The 20,359-nt window shown below is 41.4% G+C and overlaps 1 protein-coding gene across 2 annotated transcripts; it reads left to right on the forward strand.

Moving 5' to 3' along the window:
* The first annotated feature begins 1,092 nt into the window (after positions 1–1,092).
* Positions 1,093–19,334, forward strand: MYL1 (myosin light chain 1). 2 transcript variants are annotated; one of them, XM_036387120.2, is made up of 7 exons: positions 1,093–1,344; positions 11,967–11,994; positions 15,129–15,272; positions 16,839–17,012; positions 17,538–17,615; positions 18,080–18,132; positions 18,931–19,334. In XM_036387120.2, the coding sequence occupies exons 1-6, from the start codon at positions 1,222–1,224 to the stop codon at positions 18,106–18,108; spliced, it is 576 nt and encodes a 191-aa protein (XP_036243013.1). In that variant the 5' UTR covers positions 1,093–1,221; the 3' UTR covers positions 18,109–18,132; positions 18,931–19,334. The 2 variants fall into 2 exon arrangements, with proteins under 2 accessions (XP_036243013.1, XP_036243014.1); XM_036387121.2 differs by lacking the exons at positions 1,093–1,344; positions 11,967–11,994 and adding exons at positions 10,860–10,940; positions 11,694–11,718 and having other exon boundaries at positions 18,931–19,326.
* The last annotated feature ends 1,025 nt before the right edge of the window (positions 19,335–20,359 follow it).

A 20,359-nucleotide genomic window follows, 5' to 3' on the forward strand; every position in this document is an offset into this window, starting at 1 on the left:
GAACAATCAGTGCTCCAGGATTTTTCTGTGGAAAATCCCAATCATATGGACTCAGGGAAATCATCAAGTTTAAAGAGTTAGAAGCTGTTTTGCTGTCATGGAAAAAGTCTATTGAAAACATAAAAGCCACCTTCTCCTGAAAGCTGTGTCTCTTGGAGAGCATGGAGAGCAGGGACATCCAGGAGGGGTAGAAAGATAAACAAGGGACTGAGAATAGCAGGTGAAACAGGTGAAAACAGAATTGCCTCCATTGCCTGATGGCTAGTTTACAGTAATAAATACATTACAAAGGGAAACCTTTCAGTGTGGGAAGATAACATCCAGCTGATCTCTGTTCCATTAGGGCACAGCTTAACCCTAGGAGAGGAAAAAGAAGATCAAAGAAAAAGATTAAAGGAAGCAGTTTTCAGTTTTAAACACAGTCTTAATGTGATGGAAAGGAAAAGTAAGAACAGCTGAAAGCCACCCAGGGTCAGGTCAGGGAGAGATGCCTTGGCTGAAGGTACTGCAGTGTTTTCTGTACTTGTCTGCTTTATTTTTAAACACTCAGAGCCTTTGCTTGAGCAACACTTCCTTGAACAAAAAGGAAGCAGAGGGGGAGAGAAGGGCTGTAAAGAGAGAAGCTAATGGGGTTGGAAAAATATGATCTCCCCAGCCATGAAAGTCAAAATTACTGTTTGAAACTGAATCCTCCTGGAGTACTACACAGGCATGGGGGAAAAGGGGAAGGGAGGGAAGGAAAGAAAGATTTATTACTTAAGCAGAACTAAAATTCTGATGAGAAAAAGGACCGTTCAATCCATATCCAAATTTCAGATCAACAGCAGATCTGAAACTGGGCTTGTTATATTTCCCTCTCCTTTGCATGCATAGAAAAGACAGGGAGGTGGACTGTGTTTTAAAGGGGAAAAAAGTCCCTTGATCTCATGAAGCCCTGAACTCTTATATTCCATTTATAGCTCTAGCTAGAATGACATCCCCCTTGATTATCGGGCTGTCCAATCCAGCTGCATGTGTCAGGACTGTATGAGGCACTAAGTGAAATATATATATGCCCTTACAGGGTTTAGCACATCGGGTCCACCTCCAGGGTACAGGCTGTAGCTCATTCTGACCACTGCTCCTCTCCTGGGAATCACTTCTTAAGTGGTTTTTGTTTGGGTTTTTTTTAAACTTTTTTTTTTTTAGGGCACTTTTACTTTCCAATTTAAGCAACACAAAATGGCACCAAAGAAGGACGTAAAGAAACCGGCGGCGGCCGCGGCACCGGCGCCTGCGCCAGCACCAGCACCGGCAGCACCAGCCAAGCCCAAAGAACCTGCCATCGACCTCAAGAGCATCAAGGTAAAGGGGGGAGCATGGCCTGAGGGGGCCCAGGGGACAGGGAGCACAGTCCTGGCTGAGAGCTGCTCTGAAGCCTGGCCTGGGCTTGGTTCCGGTCTGGGGACTGCAGGGAAATGAATGAGTAACCTCAGCCCGTGGATTTGCTGAGCTGCCCGAGCTTTTGAGTGTTTCAGTAGCTGTAGGGTGTAAGGCATGGTGCATGATTTAACAAAGGAGTGAAGCCTGGGGATGACAAAAGTATGTTGGAGTGTGGACCTCAGAACTTTTTGCCCAACTGGTACCAATCTCACCTGTTTGGTAAAGATAAATTTAAAATAAACACACACAAAAAAAAAAAAAACCACCCATATATCCTAAAGTAGGTACATGAGGACAGGAATGGGGTTATTGAAACATGAAATACAATGTTTTCCCATAGCACTGTACAAAACCCCATCTTGTATAGTTTAAAATTCTTTTCCAAATTTTTGAACCACCTGATGACCCTTTGATGATGTGCTTTGAGATCAATATGAACTTATCTTTAAAAGAAACAAAACAAAATAGTTTTAAAAAGAGAGATTTGACACTTTTGCCTATTTTCTTTTCATTTGCACTGTACAACAAACATTGGTGAGACCATGAGCAAGAAAGCCATGGAAGGAAGTACTTCAAGTGATTTCCTCTCATCCTTATATGTTTGCTGAGAATTTATAATTTGCTGCAAATTGAAAGCAACAAAGAGAAAGAGTCTTTTGGAGGTTTCCTTCTGACTGCACTGTCATTTGTTCTCATAATATCTTTAGATTTTGCATGCCAACCAACATCACTAACTGTTGCCCTGACCCTTTGAAGAAAACTCCTCCATTTTGGGAGATTCTTTACTTAGGAAAGAGGAGAGGGAGGCTAAGCAGTTAAGAGATGAAGAGACAGACTAGTTTCTCTGAGTAGGGCTATAAATAGTTATTCTGTACCTACATGGCAAGCTGATTGGTCCCAGGACCAATTTGCTAAATTCTACATAAAGAATCTTGCCTATTATGGGTAAAAGAAGGACAAAGACTACTAATAAGACCTATACATGATGAATTGTATTTCAGATACCTTAATACAAATAGTCCTGAGATGTTGAGCCATTTAGTGAAACTTCTCCAAGTTTACTTTAATTTTCCCAATCTATAGTCAGTATTTTTCTAAAGTATGTATCTTCTCATAAGGTTGAAGCTGAAGCCATTGACAAGAGGAAAAAAAAAAGACATTTTGAAATACTTAGAATTTTGAAGAATGGATGAAAAACCCACAAGTTTTGAGCATACTGTCTGACAATTAAATTAGGCCTCACATTGCACTAGATGATGGGGAACCAAGCTAGATTTCATGCTAAATAACGTAATATGATTTGATAGCTTTCTATGTCCAGTTAATCAGGAGAAAATAGAATTTTGAACTCCATTGGACCTAGCTAATCTATCTTTGTATAAACAATAATATATTATCAGCTAAAAAATGTCAAATTGTACTCTGAAGCATCTTTGCAGTTCACTCCTTTACCCAAAGGAAATAGCAGCAAGAAATACACACTGGTAGAACAGAGAGAACTCTCCAGGTTTTGTCATATTCAGACTGATAAAAAAAAAAAAAAAAAAAAAAGATAGAATTTAGGGAGACTTTCTTTTGAAAGATACCAGACAAAATATTTTCTTCCAGGGTCCCAACCAACTACCATGGGTTGTTACCCTTTTTCCTATTTTGAGAGTTCAGGCAGTAAAGGGAAACAATTCCAGGTTGTAAGTAATTTGTCTAGAATATGTGGCAGAGTCAGGAATCAGTTTTCTGAGTCTTAGCCCAGTCCCTCAATTATTTCTCAGTCCTTCCATTCAATCACCAAAGTCTCAGCATGGTAAAAGTTCCAGCACCATTTCCAGCACAACTTTGGAGGCAGGGAGTACTTAAAAACTAAGGTTTTGTCTGGGACTCAGTGAATAATCCTGACCCAGGGCTCTTCACAATGACTGACCAGACACAGATACAAAACCCACTTTTTAAACAAGGGGATCCACTGGGCTGTGCTTCCCTCCTCAGGGAATTAGCAGCCATGCCAGAGTTTGCTGCTTGAGAGAGGTGACTGGGAATGTCAGGCTACACTGCCATGATGATTTGGGGAGCCACACAGCAGGAAAACACACAGAAAGGCTTTGTTAGCTTTTATAAAGACACATCCAAGCCCCTTGTTACAGCTGGAGTGGGTAAGGGGAGAGTTGCCCAACCAGCAGCCAAATAAGCCACATTTGGCTGTGCACTTCATTCTTAGTTGGCATTACAAGTCATAATAGCCTCCAAAACAAAGATGGTGGTTTACAAACATGAGTAGTGATTCTCTTGGTGGTACCTCCCCACCCAGATGCCCTTCTTGGCCCATCTTCAGGGAATCTGGTTTTCTGGATTTTTTGGAGTACACATTTTGCAACTTTGGCGCTTTTTTCTCCCCTTCCTTAAGAGAACTCAAGCTGGGTTTGTTTATCACCATCAGAAGCTGTGATAAAGTTGTGACAGGCCATTGACTCTTCTCTGTTCTTCATTGATCTCTTGAAATTAGCCAAATTAGAACAAATATTTGGTGATTTGCTAATGCCAACAGCAGCTAATATGTTCTATTTTTCAGCAACATCTAATGACTATAAAACTGAGTAACAGGAATACTGGGAGACTCAAATCTCTAAACTGAGCCCTTTTACAGCTCACCTTGGGCTACAGTGTAACAACCATAGGAAGAGAGTAAAGGCAGGGATGAGGAACTTGCTTTTAACTGGAAGTGTGAAGACCTATTTCCCTCTACTCAGGGAACAGCTTAAAAACCTCAGTCTTTGCACAAGCCTTTCCAAACCAAATGTATATTTCCAATTTTCCTTATTACTAATATGGCTTGGATTTGTATAGGCACAAAAGTTAAATACTGAGAAGATAATTGGGCAGTGGAAGCAGCTGAGAGCCATCACTAGAAACCCACCATGATTAAAATCAAAATGACCATATAGATAATTTTTCTTAAGAGACCCCCAAGAATTCTGCAATTAAAACTGTGGCCTAGGACACTCCTAAAAACACAGCTTGTGTGTTTTATCAACCTTCTTCTCCCACATAAGACTGAGTGAGAAGAAATGTTTAGCTCATAAAAAGCACTACTGTGGGTCTATTTCTGCAACAACTGGGATGAAACATGAATGATGCAGATGTCTCATGCTTGGTTTTGCTAACTAAGACAGTGGGAAATTGATGGATTTCCTATTGCACAAATCTGTATAACTTAGTTCCTATTACCAACATGAAAAGTATGTTGGTTTTCTGGTGGAAATCTAAGGGTCCTTCCCAGCACATGTAACCAGCCCTTGGACAGAGCCCAGGTTCATAAAATCAACTAGGGTGTTTTGGGATGCAGAAGATGCTGAGGGCAGTGCTTCACAGGCTGCCACTCTGCAGATGGTGATCTGGATGTCTAGTGCCTTGACCTGGTCACACTAGGTCCTTTACTTCAAGGATACTGCTGAGTATCTTCTCCTGAGTACAGACAGAGATTGGGCAAGTGTCCACACTGGAAGTGAGGTTAGGGGTACACAAGGCTTCCTATGCCTGCATTTTCAAGACTGAAATCCCAGGACATCAATTATGCCATACCCAATAGCCACCCAAATGTTTAGAAAAAAAAAATAATAAAAGCTACCAACTAGTAAAGACTTGCTAAAATCTTATGTAAGTGTGTGATGCATGATGATGATGCCTGTTGCATGGATTGTTTTTAACTGCAGAGCTCTTAAGGCAGTAAAAAGTTTTTCTCCAAGCATCCTTATTTCTTGTTACATTCACTACTTGAGTAGGTCATCTCTGAAGAGAGATTGCTTTGGATATACCCAGAGAGAGAGAGAAACTCACTAAAATGCACTGACAGAAAGCTCCTGGGCTAGAGGGCAAGCAGCACTGCAAATGTCAGCTGAAGCACTTGGAGAGCTGTTGTGCTGCAGACAAACTCCACATGAAGCTGTGAGAGCAGGAATGTCAACAGTGGCTTTGCTCAAAAGTGCTAAGGGCTTTTTTATGAGACAGCAGGTTTTTACTAGAAACTTTTGGCTCAGGTCTTCAAATTATGCCTGATCTATCTCCAGCTATGACTCCAGAAGGGATTCCTTAGGATGGGTGACCTGTTGGACAAGGTCACCAGTCCCAAGTGTCCTTACAGGTAGGAAGGGGACAAATGTCAATATGAATTCAGTCTTAAGAGATGTAAAGGTGCCTCTCTGATGCCATCCAGACCAGCTTCCTGCTACCACTTGGACTCAGCACCATCCAGGATCCAGCCCAGAACAGCCCCAGCCCCAGCCCTTGGCTCTGTGCACCTCACCACTGACATGTCACAGCCCATGCTGCTGCCACACCCAGGACAGGCAGGGCACAGCGTAAAGGTGTCCCAGGAGAGGCACCTTGGACAAGGACTGCTGCACACCAAACATCCCCAGGGCACACTGTTGCAACCAACACACAAAACTCACAGATTAGTTTTGTTTACAAAGCTTTCAGAAGAACTTTGCCTTCCTAAACTGCTGCTAAGCAAGGAGCCCATCAAAAGTAGAGACTACCCACATAGATTAGTAGAATCTTTTCCTTAATGTTGCTAACTGGAAAAATTGTTTGAAAAATAATGGTTTTTTATTTAAATAAGATCCATTCTTACTAATTAACAGCTTTACAGCATTTAAAAAAGAATACTTGTAGCCTTTGGATGCTCTGGTGAATGGCAGACTTTGGTAGAAACAGTGGAAAGCAAATGACAAAAAATGTAACAGTTTAAGAGCTCACAGGGTAACTCCAAGTGTTAACACGAGTTATATGGCAGAGCCTTAGTCCCATCAAAACAGCCCCAAAATATTTCTAAAATACTGTTTTAAGCCTCTTCAGAACCCAGAGATGTTGTAAAAGATAGTAACAAGATACCTGAGTTAATCTTACATAAGGCAAGAAGAAGGTGACAAATTTAGCCAATGACAAGGAGAAAAAGAAGTTGTCTGTAAGGAGATCTGAAACAAGCAACCTGGAAATTTGCCCTTGTTTCACTAAGACTTTATTACATCTTATACCCACTGCCAAGAAGCACTTTCAGCTGGCTGGTTTACCACAGAGCACTTAAATGTCAAGTAGCAAGGGTTTAAATTACATTAATACTCTAACAGTGCCACTGGGAGGCATGTTAAAACAAGAAATCCCTCCAAAATCAGGGCTCCAGAGCCTCACATCTTGTCTATCCCCTTGATTATGCACATTCCAGCACAAAAGCAATCAGAAATGGGACATGTTTACAAATGAGCCCAGCTGAAGGCACTTTCCCCCCTGAAGCTGAAGAAATGTGATCAAGAGTGCAGCAAGAGCACATATCACAGCCAGACATTTCAGAAGGGCACATTAGTTAAACGTCAAGGCTCATCCAAAAGTTTCTGCACAGCTGCAAAGTAACTGTGACGTTTCAAAAAGCTATAAACTGGAAAGTGACACAAAATGCTTAGGAAAAAGGTCAAATTAATCTGCAGTCAAGTCATTTAAACTCAGAGATATTTCTGAAGTATTCTTTCAAACCTCATAGTATCTCACACATGCAATTTTCTGTCTTGTGTTAATGGGGGTTGTTTTTATTCTTTCTTCAGTTGTGTTTCTAGGCAGCACTGTTCTCAAAACAGACTTCAGTTTCTCAAGAGCTCTTCTTTTTCTAATGTTTCTCTGCCTCATACAGCAGGAAGCTAAATCCATCAGGCTGTTAATTCTTACTTAATTGAGAAGCAGCCTCTCTAAAACCTGTGGCATTGATTGCACAAGTTATGGAACTGAGGTGAGGGGTGGGAAAAGGACAACCTGCTTTTCAGAGGGGTTTGGAAGCTGTGTAATCCTGCACTCAGTGATGTCTACTAGAAAAGATGTGCAGCTGTATTAATCAAGGAGCAGACATTAATAGTGAGCAGGTTTATAAACTACTGTGGGCACAATCCTATCTTAACTTCATTAAAAAATTTAAAACCCCTCCAGTCCTGAATAGGAGGCTAAATATACAATGAGTATCCTAGGAGAATCTCTGACTTTCTCCTCTCTGATTTTCCAAGATATCCAATATGTCTTATTCTCTTTTAAAGAGACAGAGTTTTCCTTTAAATAGCTAGTAATTCTCTAATAAACTCCTGAGATGATTCACTTCTTGTCATTCATCCAAAAGGTAACAAACAAAGGGAGCAGTTTAATGCTTTAACTCCCAGCAGCACCTTTTCCCAGGGCTTTCCATCCTGTCCAGACCTTTCCTGAGTTACAGGGAGCACAAGGCAGGTGTCCCTCAGCAGAGCTGTGCTCAGTCCCAGTGCCCACCAGCCTAAAGAGGTGAGCACAGCATCACACTGCAAAGCTTGAGGCCCTAAGGCACAGAAACCAATGATTTGTGGGGAATCAGGAACTCTGTTAATAATTAGGAAATTTTTGTGGATTGAGTCTCCATGTAGCTGGTGAAAAAGAGTTGCATACAACCCCATCAGCTCCACCCTTTAACTGGGGACCTGGTCAGAATACCTCTGGCAACAGAATTATTAGAAAGTAGTCACAGATAATGCAAGGAACAAAACCAATAAAAAAAACCAAACTCAAAACACACTACCTTTTTCTTTGGCACAGATATCCTTCTGGATAACAACTCTGCCCATAGGGCTATATGAAATTAGAGAAATCCAAGTAGTTCTGGTCTTTCCCGTGGGTTGCAGTTGCTTCAACCTTTCATTCTTTTTGCTAGGGGTGGAGCATTCAGTTGTTGTTAAACTGAGCTCCCTGAAATATCAAAATCATCCCTAAAGCCTCAAGACTCAGTGTCCTCTGACAATGCAGAGAACACTGCCAGGATCAGAACAAAGACCAGATCACTGCAAAATACTTCTTTGTCCCTTTTGAATTTTCTGAAAGCTCCTTTTAGAACTGGAAATCTCACTTTTGATTTCTTTCAAGGAGTATTTGAAATATTTTTCATCGAGGCCATTTTGTAGCTGCCCTTACTGAAAGCAAGTACATTTTAATCCCCTTGACAGCTCTATTGTCTTAGAGCAGGGTGATTCTTCATTTCAGTGAATGCAACATGCCCATGCTAGAATATTCCTCCCCAGTAAAACTCTGTCTAGTGAGATGGTATTCAAGGATCAGTATTAAAATGAAGGGCTACAGTGCACTAGTTTTTGTTAATCTGAACTCTGAGCCAAACTCCCATATGGTCAAAAGACAATCAGCTTATTTGTAGACCCCTCTCAGCTGATAATATTTGATAGCCAATTTAAGCCAGATGACTAATCCAGGTATCTGGTTTTTATGTCCAAGACAAGTGCACTGCAATTACTTTCTGCTTGGCATCTTTTGGAATGAGTTTTGTTGTAGCCAAACATAGAACCTACCTGTTCAAGAGAAGGAATCTAAGTTTTCTCTAAAAAAAAAACCACAAAAAAAAACAAACAAAAAAAAAACCAAACCAAAAACAAATTTAAAAATTCAAATCTGTTTTCAGGGGAACATTTCCTAGTTGCCAGCACTGGAGAACAAGATGCTGAAAGCAGAAAGAAAATTCCACAAAAAGCAACAGTACTCCATTGACCCAGACACCATTTCAGTCTTTCAAAAGCTCTTCTATTAATGCATTAGGACTGATGGCCAAGATCTTGAGGAGCTTTCTCACTTGCCTGAATTCCAATCCCAGCCAGTGTAAATCAGGAACTCTGAACTGTGCTAAACCTATGTCAGCAAACCCAGGGCAAAACCATCAGTCCCTTTTCTATGCAGCCACACCTGATTGTGGCTACACCATCATGAGAACATCCCTGTTCTCACAGGCTAATAGATTACAAATAGCAGAAAAAACCACCAAAACCCAGCAACAAACCAACCAAAAGCAAAGAACTGTCAGCAGAGCTTTTTTCATACTCAGTATATTTCCAGATATTTCTAAAAAATTGCATATAATTTGTTCAAACAGGGCGTTTTCCAGCTAAAATGGCAAGCTCAGAAAAATCTTTCCAGTTGCATCTTTCTTTTTTTTTTTTTTAATAGGAGGTAGGAGGCTAGTATCTCAAATCCACTTAATTTGATTGCTCAGTTTCAAAACAACAGTAAAATAATCTGATTGAATTGGATTTTCTCATTCAGAGTATTCAACATACTGAAAACACACAGTGGTGGAGGTTATGCCTCTCTTCAGGAGAAGAGCAAGCTACAGGAGAAGGTTTTCCTCACTAATCACATTTCAGTTTTAGACAACCAAGAGCAGTGACTGCTTAGCAGGGGCAACTAATAGAAATTAAAAGGGGGGATTTGAGTTCAGAACTGGGAGTCTGCTCCCAGTTGTCACACAACTCTTCCTACCCTGGCTTCATGACACTCTTGAGCTTGTTGAGGCAACAGGGAATGGAAGAAGCTTGGAGCAAAGTTTGCCAATCCTTTTACAAGTCATAACATCCACTGAGGTATTTTACCTGGTCTTGGGGGATGCTGCAAGGTGTGCCTTGGTCTTTGCTACTAAAGGAGTGGCAGCCTCTACCTCCTGCTCCCTGTCTGTAGGCCCACCATGACCACCCTGCAACCCAAAAAGCAAGTACCCCATTCCCCACCCTGAACAGTCATCTTTCCAGTTCACAAAGGCTTTTGGGGTGCTTAGCTTCTATCACAGCTTCTCCTTTGCCTCAACCTCACAAACACCTGAGCAGCACCACTTCCATACACACCTGGGAGCTCCAAACTCAGCACCCTGGTGCTGTGCCTAACTCAAGCCCCAGAGGAAAAGTATCCTAGAGATCCCAGGCTCCTATGAATACAGATTTCCCACTGCCCTGCCAGGTACATCTACACATCAGCCACTAACTTCATACAATTGGTTCCAAACTGCACAGATAATTTTTCCCTTTAAAATGTTAAAAATTTGGAAAACATGATCAGAGTGTGCAGAGGAAAAGCTTCCCAGAAGGATTGTCAGCTTCTCTGTTGACAGATAACTTTTCTGCTCAGTGTCAACAACTTGAGCAGACAGGCAGCAGTACTACTCATGTTGGGCACTGGATTATCCATGGAAAGGGTTGAGCAAAGCCCAGCAAAGATATGAGGACCATTCAGCTGCATCTCACACATCCTGCAAGCCACGTGTGGAACCAGCCAGCTCCTCACCCTCACTGCTCCTGACTCTACAGCTTATCAGAGAAATAGAATCCTTCCCTATAAGGAAGTCTTGGTAGGTCTGGACAAGGAATATCTCCTCCTGATGGTATGGACCCAGAAAGTGCTGACATGAATCAAACTTATTGCTTGTCACTCCCTGCCCCTCTTCAGCCTCCTAAAAATAGCCATCATAAGATGTCTATCAAGACATGGATCCTCCTGTCACTTTGCCCTAAGAAAGCTAAAGAACTCGCCAAGGGGAGGGACCTCTTCCTTCTGACACCTAATCCAGGCAATGCCGTCAGCACTGCCAGATAAATAAGGGGAAGAAAGGCAAGGAAAGCAGGACCACTCTCAAGACCTCCCAGCTAATCCTTCCTGCCTGTCTGCTGCTCTGCATTTCCAACTCAACCATGGTGGGTGCACTGGAATTGTTAGCAGCCAGCCAGTGTAGTTTACAGCAGTAAATAGGGCTTCTTGCCCATGTTAGGTCTTGGGTGGGGGGGAAGGACAGTCCAGGAGACAGTTTAGGTCTGCTTGGTTTTCCTGTTAAAACCTAAAGGTTTTCCAGTTAGCCTCCAGTTTTGAACCAGGCAACAGTAGTGGTGCAGCTCCCACAGCTTCTGACAGAAGGGTTACAATTTACTAAGCTTTTTTTAATCAAATGCAACCAGCTAAAGTGGCAAGGAAAAATCATATTTTATATAAACAAATATCATATATTAGTACTTTATGAGACAGCGTGCAATCAAAAACTAATTTGAGACATAAACTTTAAGGGAATAATTTAACTTCTATGTTAATAAAAAAGAGCTGCTTGTTTAGAAATATTACTTCAAATTGTATAACTAAAATGGATCTGTGGTAAAACAGTAAATGGACCTGATGGTAATTAATTAGGACTTTTTTAGTTAAGAGACTTTCTATTTTTGTTGCTTCTTGCCACAGCTCTGTCTTTCCCTGGGATGTAGATTTTAAGCAAAACTTTAAGAATAGATGTGCTGGTGCATTTTTATGCAGGCAGTTGCTAGATTACGTTGCTATGGCCTAACTACATTAGGCAAGACAGAAGTGAAAGCCTCAGGTACTTGGTGCTATTTACTTTCTCTCAGTGCATTTTCAGCAGTACTAGTTCTCTTTTTTCTCTCTCTTTTTCTCCCCCACTGCAGTCCTTCTCTGCTGATGAAATCAATGGTAAGTGAAATCAAAGTTAAACTTTACCAGGGGGAAGGAGGGGGAGCAAAATGGCTACCAAATGCTAAATATTCACTAGCCTTAAGAGCTCTTTTGCTATCTGCATTACTTCTGCACATTTGACAGGCCACTTTTTTGCTCTTCTGGAAGATGACTCATGGATTGAGCTGGATGCTTTAGAAAACACACAGGTTCTCCCCCAGCCCCCCTTCCTAAGCTATTTTTTGTGATTGATTTCCTTCCAACAGATCGAGTTCTCCAAGGAGCAACAGGATGGTAAGTTACAAGAGAGCTGATACCTTTTACATGTGTGTGGGTTCAAAAAGAGCTACAGGCTCAGAAATTAACTTTTATAAAACAATGAGCTCAGACTTCATCTGATATAAACCACCACACTCTTGACTTCAGAGCAGTGATGACTTATGCTGAACAAGAAGGTGGCTGTAGATCTACATGTAATTTATCTGGATGTTTGTTTACATGCTGTCTGAACTGAGAAGTTTATACCATGGTACAAAGAGGAAAAACACTGTCTCTGCTTACTGAACATTCTTCACATGTGCTCCTGTTCTGGCTCTTCACAAGGATGCTGAAAATAAGCCTTGAACTTGACAGTCCCAGGGGAAATAGGCAGAAGGAGGACAACAGAAGGAGGAAGTGGGCTGAAAATTTAACTTGGCTGCAGTGACTTTGCAATCTCGCATGAACAGAAGATGCAAGAGTTCTGTATGTCACTTTTGCCAGGGGGTGTTCTGGAAGGGGAGGAACAAAGGCTGTTTTACTGTAAAATTATTCTTTAAGCATGGAAACAGTCAGCAAATAAGTGAGTTGTGTAAACTGCTGCTTACACAATGGTGTGAATATGCTGCAATTCTTGAGCATCTTGCTGTATTCTTTGATTCACAAGCAACTTGCAGCTTCCAAATCTTTTGTTTCAATCTTCTAGAAAAAGATAAAAGATCTGACATGAAAAATAGTTCTCACTGAAGCTCTGGAAATCTAATTTTAAGTGTTTAAAATAGTCTAAGAGATGCATTTGGGCTCTATTAAGTAATATTTTAAAATGTAAAAAAATCAGTAGCGCATACAGTAGACTAAAGAAAGTGTTTAGAAAGGAAGATACAAGGATTTCCTAGAAATTCAGAGGGAGTGGAATAGCTAGAAAGAGGTCTTGAGAGAGCCCTAAACTTTGTGAAGATGAGTCTGCTCTCGGTAATTCCAACAAAGCAATAAGGAGAGGTACAGTGCAGCAAGTGAGAAATTCTCTTCTTGCAGTCCAAACTCTCTTGGTCACAAAAGAAGTCATTTGGACTCTTCCTTACTTCTTGATTCTGAAACTTTTACAAAAGGATTGGGTGGGTTTATGGAAAAATGTCCTCAATTGAAAGCTGCTGGCAATATTTTGAAAGCAAAATATTTCTTTCAGCTTCCCTATGTATTTCAGATCATCCAGCTGCTGTAACTTTACAATGGCTGAACCAAGCAAACAGAGCAAATACTTGAGAAAGGGAGAATTTCCCAGGAGCAGATATGCCCACCCTCAGTAACTATTTCTATCTGCACAGGCTGATGCAGCCAGCAGCTGTGTAGTACCATCCTCAGACAGACTTTGAACATGCTTGCTCCAGCAGAGCTATAAACTAGGACTGGCTCTTAAAAAATAAAAATAAAAAATTCTAAATAAAAACTTCAAAATAAAAACCCACAGCAAAGATATATTGCAGTGAAATGCATGCGTGAGAGACAAAAATCAATCAGTCCTTTTCTCCAAGCTGGGAGCTGTGTTCAGAACCCAGGGAACATGAAACTTGTTGGGATTTACAAAAGGGAGAAACTCTCCTGATGGCTTTGCTGTTATCACACTGGCATTGCTTTATACCTCACTGCAGCTAAATGTCATTGATTTAGCAGATGAAAGATCAGATAATATGGTACAAATCACTACAGCTCCACCCATCTCAGCTGCTGGAGCTGATATCAGGAAGCTCTGCACTGGTCCAGAAGGCCATAATTTCACACCCTGCAATAAAAGCTGGAAGGAAAGAGAGGTAGCAGCAAAGGGTTATAGGTGTCTCACATGAGACAGTAAGAGGATTAGTTTCAGATGTATTAGATTACAGCCTAGCTGGCTGACACTGTGTTTCAGCACTTCTACTGGGTGCCAGCAACAACTCCATGGTGGTATACAAGGAAGAATAAAGCAAAACCATAAATACCTCTGCATCACATCCCTAGCACAAGATGAATGAAGACATGATCTGAAATGTGGTTTCTTATTCCTAAACCTGCCCCAAAGCAGAATGGATATTACACAGGCTGTGGAACACACAGACTGTGTGGCTGCTGGAAGAGAATCATGGCCAAGGAAAAGACATTTTACTGAGTTTACTTGGAGCTAAAGCACAGCATCATCAGACACTGCAGTGCAGAAGACATCAACAGCACAAACCAAGATGCTTGTGGCAATGGGGTTCAAAGACAGCTTTTAAGCCAGTTGACCTTTGTTCCCCTCCTCTTTTTTTAAAGCCACTCTTCTTTATTCAAATTCTCTAAAAAGCCAAAAAATAGAGTAATATGATTGCCATGGAACTTCACAACAGAAGATGAAGACTGGTGATGCAATGAAGGCAACTATCTGCGCTGATTTTTTGTAGGAAGAATGCCTGTACCCAAAGTTCTTGTCCAACAAGGGGAAATAAATGAACACTGATCACTTGGCAGTATTGAAAGAAGTGAAGTTGCAAAGTGAACACACTGGAAATGCACAAGAAAAGGCATCACATGAGTACTTCCACTGGAAAAGTGGAATATTCTTGCATCTGTAAGAAGCAGGGAAAAACTACAAAGAATAGAAAAAAAAGAGGGAACAAACATGTTTGGCAATCACATTGTAAGGGAATTTTAAGGGAAAACAACAGTAAAAGCATTTGAAATCCACCTTCAAGTTTCCTTTTAGCACTGTGTAGCTGAGGTGCTGGGATTGCAGGTAGAACCCACTGAAGCAGGCAAAGGTTTTGCACTGCTAGGCTCTTGACAGTCCCAGTTCTCTGGAGAGATAAGGTGAAGTGGATAACAACATTTTTACTATCTGCTGCTACATCACGTGAAGGAACCTGTTCTTGAATGACAGTGTTGGTAGAGAACTTATCTTCCCCTGTCCTTGAAATAACTACAGGGCCAATCAAAAAGCTATTGATGGCTATTACAGCCAGGAAGACATGAAAGGTAGATATAAAAGTTTAAAAATAGTGAAACCAAAATGTCAGAGGGGAGGAGTTTTTCTTGGGACTATGGGCCAAAGATTCCCCTGGCTAACTCCCCTGGAGTCAGTGGAACAGTGCCAGGAGACAGCAGGCTCACATCTTTGTCAGTAGGGAGCTGCCTGGCTCAATGTTGCTCTTCTCTTGCAGACTTCAAGGAGGCCTTCCTCCTCTTTGACAGGACTGGTGATGCCAAGATCACCCTCAGCCAGGTTGGAGATATCATCCGGGCACTGGGGCAGAACCCAACAAATGCAGAGGTCAACAAAATTCTGGGCAACCCCAGCAAAGAGGGTAAGTGCCCTGCAGTCTTTTGAGCTGCTCCTGAGACTGGGAACAGCAATCAGGCAACAATAGTCACAGCAAGAGAGAGGGGAGCTTGTGCTCTAATGGGAAACAGGGGGGCTATGCAGCAATTCATGGTATTTTCACTCATTCCTTTGGAAGAGAACAATGCTGATAGGGAATAGAGGAAAACCTTCTGCTTAAGACACAGAGAATTCTCTATAAGGACTGTTTTGGTGTGAACTCAGTGCAGGTAATTGCTCACAGTCCATTAGTGCCCCAGCCTTTGCCTGGAGAGCTGTGGGTCCACTTCTAACAACTGATACTCAGCTCTTCAGGTCCTTCCACTGCAAGGACTTCTGCATAAGCCAAGACATGCCTGGGACTGGAACCCCACCTGTATATTTCAGCTGACTGGAATGGTCTTCCCAAAGCTCCTGCAAACCTGGGCACACTGAAGCATACACTGGTCATTTATTACTGCAGCCATTTTTTATTTCTTTTTCCTCCCTTTTAGAGATTAAAAAAAAGGATAAATACTATAGTCCACTCATTTTAACAAGAACCTAGAAGCAGGTGATCCCTGATTTCAGTCATGCAGAGCCATATTAAGACAGGCTAAATTATATTCACATCCTCTGGCCTGGAAAAGACAACTCTGAGGAACAATTCAGAAAGCTTTGGTACCAGCAGGAAGCATTGAGGACTAACACAGAGGTGAAATCATACCAGGACTTTCAGTGATTCCAGCAATAACTGACAATGACTGCATAGTAAAATAGGTTTTGTAACAACTGTGTAGTGAAAAATACCTGCTCATCTATTTCCATCTATTATATTTTGTTGCTGCCTAGATGAAGGCTGGCAATGGAAAGATCCAGGAGGGAAGAAGAAAGAATAAAAAAAAAGATTATTTTATTTAGCAGCCTTGAACCCCCAAAACAAACCAAAATGAGAAACACTTGGGGAAGTTCTCACTGAGGACTACAAATTTTGGCTCATGAGAGGAAAGGGGTTAGATGGACTAAGCTCGGGAGGTCTTAAACCTCCATTGTGGACATGCCCAAATTTACTATTGGCAACCCACAACTATGTACTTTCCTAGTTCTACTCAGTTTATTCTTTTGCTAATAGGCTCTGCCACCACATCAAAGAGACCCTGAAGAGGTCAGTAACATATGAGCAACCTCAGCATCTTGTCTAAGTCCCACTCTGGTTACCTTTTCTCCATTGCTGGGGCTCAAGATTTTTGTTTGACTGTATTCTGAAGTTCTCTCACTCCCCAAATCTTTTTAACTCATGTAGCAAATTTCATTTCTGAAAGAAAAATATAGCATGCACACAAGCATACAAAGCTATGTGAGAAGGATCCTGGATATGAAAAATCAGATGTATGTGAAAACTAATAGGATAAGAGAATCCAGATTCTGGAGAGGAACTGTCAACTTCTGAAGCAAAGACTAAAGGCTACAAAGAGCTGTGAAAGGGAGAGCTCTCCCACATTTGAGGGCTAATATGCCTAAGGAATACACCTACAAACACCTAGCATGTAACAACTGGTGTTTTTTCCCCCAGAGATGAATGCCAAGAAGATCACTTTTGAAGAGTTCCTGCCCATGCTGCAAGCAGCTGCCAACAACAAGGAACAGGGCACCTTTGAAGACTTCGTTGAAGGTCTGCGTGTCTTTGACAAGGAAGGCAATGGCACAGTCATGGGCGCTGAGCTCCGCCACGTCCTGGCTACTCTGGGTAAGGGATCATCCTCTCTGCAAGCACTTCCAGAGCTGCTGCTCTTTGGAGGCATGAGAGAGGAAGGAAAGGCAGTCCAAACAGTTTGAAGAGGTAGGAGCCGACTAAGTCAGACAAGACTTTGGGTTTCCTAACTGTGAATCCGCAAAGAAAGCAAACAGAGCTTTGGGGTTCCCACTAAAGTCCAAAGGAAAAGGCTAGGCTTATGACATCTAAATTCAGACAAGATATTAAGAGTGACTGTTATTTGATGAATATAGAGAAAAGTCTGTACATCTCAGTGACATAACACAAATGGACAAAAGTAGAGGATTTGCTGCATGGAAATTTCTTTACTCTGTAGGAATAACTAGAATCACTAGGCATATATGTCTCTGTCTTCTAAAGAAAGTTAAAATTCATTAAGCTCATGTCATATATAGGTGTTTTTTCACCAACTCAGAAAATAAAAAAGCCTTTGGAAAAGCTGTAGGTTTCAGCCTCAGTTCTGTGTGGAAGAATGAAACAAGTTCTCTCCACTCCCAGGTGAGAAGATGACAGAAGAAGAAGTAGATGAGCTCATGAAAGGCCAGGAGGACTCAAATGGCTGCATCAACTATGAGGGTAAGTGCAAGAGCTCAACATCCATCCTACATTTCTCCTTTCTTTTACAGTTTCATTACAGTGGGCTTTTAGCTTCTCAGGCAGATCAGACAAAGCTCCAGCTGAGTTGTGTGAGAACAACCATGGCAATGTGCTTATCCTGCAGTCACACCATGCCAAAGACCCCATTCAGCCACAGCACAGGAGGCTATTTTGGTCAACACCAAATCTCTAAGCTCTGACTTTCTTAAAAGCAGTTGCAGTGATTGTATCCAATAGCTACTGTCTTATTACACTTAAGCAAGAAGAGAGCTTGATTTGTACAACATTAAACACTTAAAACTTTCTATAACCATAGCAGATCAAATCCAACCAGATGCAGATTTTTAATGCCATCAACTCATGAACAGCTTTTAATTTTAGGGCTATTCCCCAAAGTAATATTTGCTGCTCTTTCTAACTAGCATATCTGTATTTTTCCACAGCATTTGTAAAGCACATCCTGTCAGTCTAAGAGGAATTCTCCAGGTACCAAATGGTATGTTCTTCTCATTTGTACACTTAACTTCATCTGCTTGCTATCCATAAAGGCTTCTATAGACCCACAGCCAACAGAGGCTACAAAACCCTGACACCATCATCTCCCCAACAATATGAAAAGAATAAAAAGAGAATGTTGTCCAAAAACAAAGATAGCAGGAGTGCAGATTCCTTGCTCTTGTTCACAGCCCTGTAACTCATTGGTGTTTAGTAGATTTTTCAAACACCATGCAAATTGACAACCTGAGACATTTATCCTACAAGCACAATTGAGATTGTTTTTAAATGGAAATCAAAGCAACACCTTCCAATAATTTGTAGATTTCTGTTAAGACAGAGTGGCCTGAATACTCACATGAGCTACTGAGAACAAAATAATCTTCAAACAAAATAATCATCTGAAGAAGAATATTGTCACAGAAGAATATTGATCAATAGCCAAAAGAGGGCTTCAAAAGGACCCAATTATTTAGCACTTCTCCTACAAGTAGGGGAAAATAAAAACAACAACCCCTCCCTGCCCCATAGCCTTTATATGTTACTATTTTGTCCAGAGGATGGGGAAAAACCCCAAAAAAATCACAAAAAACAAAGAGCAAAACAGCAGCTGTCTTTAAAATGCAAACAAACTTTTGTGGGCTTATGTGAACTGTCAGTTATTCTATCCAAGGAAATGCACATTCCCAACTGTATGAAACAAACACCTCCAAACAGAAATCAAGGGCTCAGTTTGTCATTTGCAATTGTTTCTTCAGCTAACATTAACTTCAAATACAACTTTCCAATTCCTTCCCAGAACAAGCCAAAATTAGAAAGACCAGATGGCACTCAAGATTTGCCTGAAATTCTTGCTCAGTCTGTCACCATCAACATGGAAACTGCATAGAACTGGATGATATGACTCCAACCCCACCATTTTTTTACCAGCACATCCATGGGTGTCACCTTTGGTCACTACACTTTCATTGAAAAAACCTGAGCTTTTACCAAAGCAAACTACATGGAATAAACTCTACCATCCAGGGTCCATCCATCCCAACCATCTCTTTCCATGTTATTTGCATTGAAACAATGTAATTTATTGGAAAAATAAAGCATCCATAAATCCTTGTGGTCACTTTGAGGCTATGAAGTCTTTTTTTTTTCCCATCTCTTCAAACCCACTCAAAACAGCATTCAGCAGTTAATTCATTTTCCCTGTACATTGCATACCACAAAAATAAAGTTTTATAAAAAGTATAAATATGGACATTTCCAGTATCACTTGACTTGATCTTAATGAAAAACTCTTTGGGGTCTGGGAGGAGGAGTAATTAATTAGGGCACTATCACCAGCATCAGCATTTACAACATTTTTGGGAGAAGAAGACCTGGTATCTGTTGTCAGAACAGCTCCAAAGGTGGTAAGATCCAAAACTAGGCAGGGTGGACCTGCTGCAGGGGACTGTGCAGAGCCACTTTTCCCAGCCAAATCTCCTCTGTACTGCTGCAAGAGCAGGTAAGCAGCACTCTCAGGAAAGAATTCTCCCTGATGCCTTTATTTACAGCTTTAGGGACAGCTAGAAAGGGCAATCAGAAGTTACAGACACTCTGTAACTGGCAACAGGCCCAACACCAGGCAAGAAGAGGCCAACTACCCCTGCTGCAGCAACACTGGGAACAGCCATTGCTTAGGGAAGTATTGTTACATCCCTGCCCTTAAATAAAGAGAGCTCCTCTCTCTTCCTTAAGTGTTCATGAAACTTCTTTAATCCCCATCTGGGTATCAGCCTGTTCTATTAAAATCCTACCTTGCCTTATTGAGTTGCTATGCACGAAATGGCCATAATTCAAGTGCCAACAGGTGCAGTGGGGGTGGCTGGCACCAGAATAAACCACAGCCGCTCAAACAACAGCTGCCTCTTCTCTGAGGCTTCCCAAAGAATCTCCCATTTAAACCCTCACCATGCTGGCACACGGGGCCAAATCAACCTGGGAATTGCACCCTGCCCAGACACTTCTGCCAGCAGATCACTTACAAAGGGTTGAGGTTGCTACACTCAAAATGGAAAAAACCCTGGGTAGAGAAAGAAGTAAAAAGGAGTTATTAAACTTTATCCTGAAAGGGCAATTTAAAAAAGTGCAGGATACATAAGCAGACTCAAAACACTGCTACACATCCTCAACATCCAGCCTATACACCCATGCTCCAAGAAACTGAGGACCTTGGTGGTTGGGAAAGCAAA

Source organism: Molothrus ater, chromosome 7 (assembly GCF_012460135.2).
Source record: "Molothrus ater isolate BHLD 08-10-18 breed brown headed cowbird chromosome 7, BPBGC_Mater_1.1, whole genome shotgun sequence".
NCBI lineage: Eukaryota > Metazoa > Chordata > Aves > Passeriformes > Icteridae > Molothrus > Molothrus ater.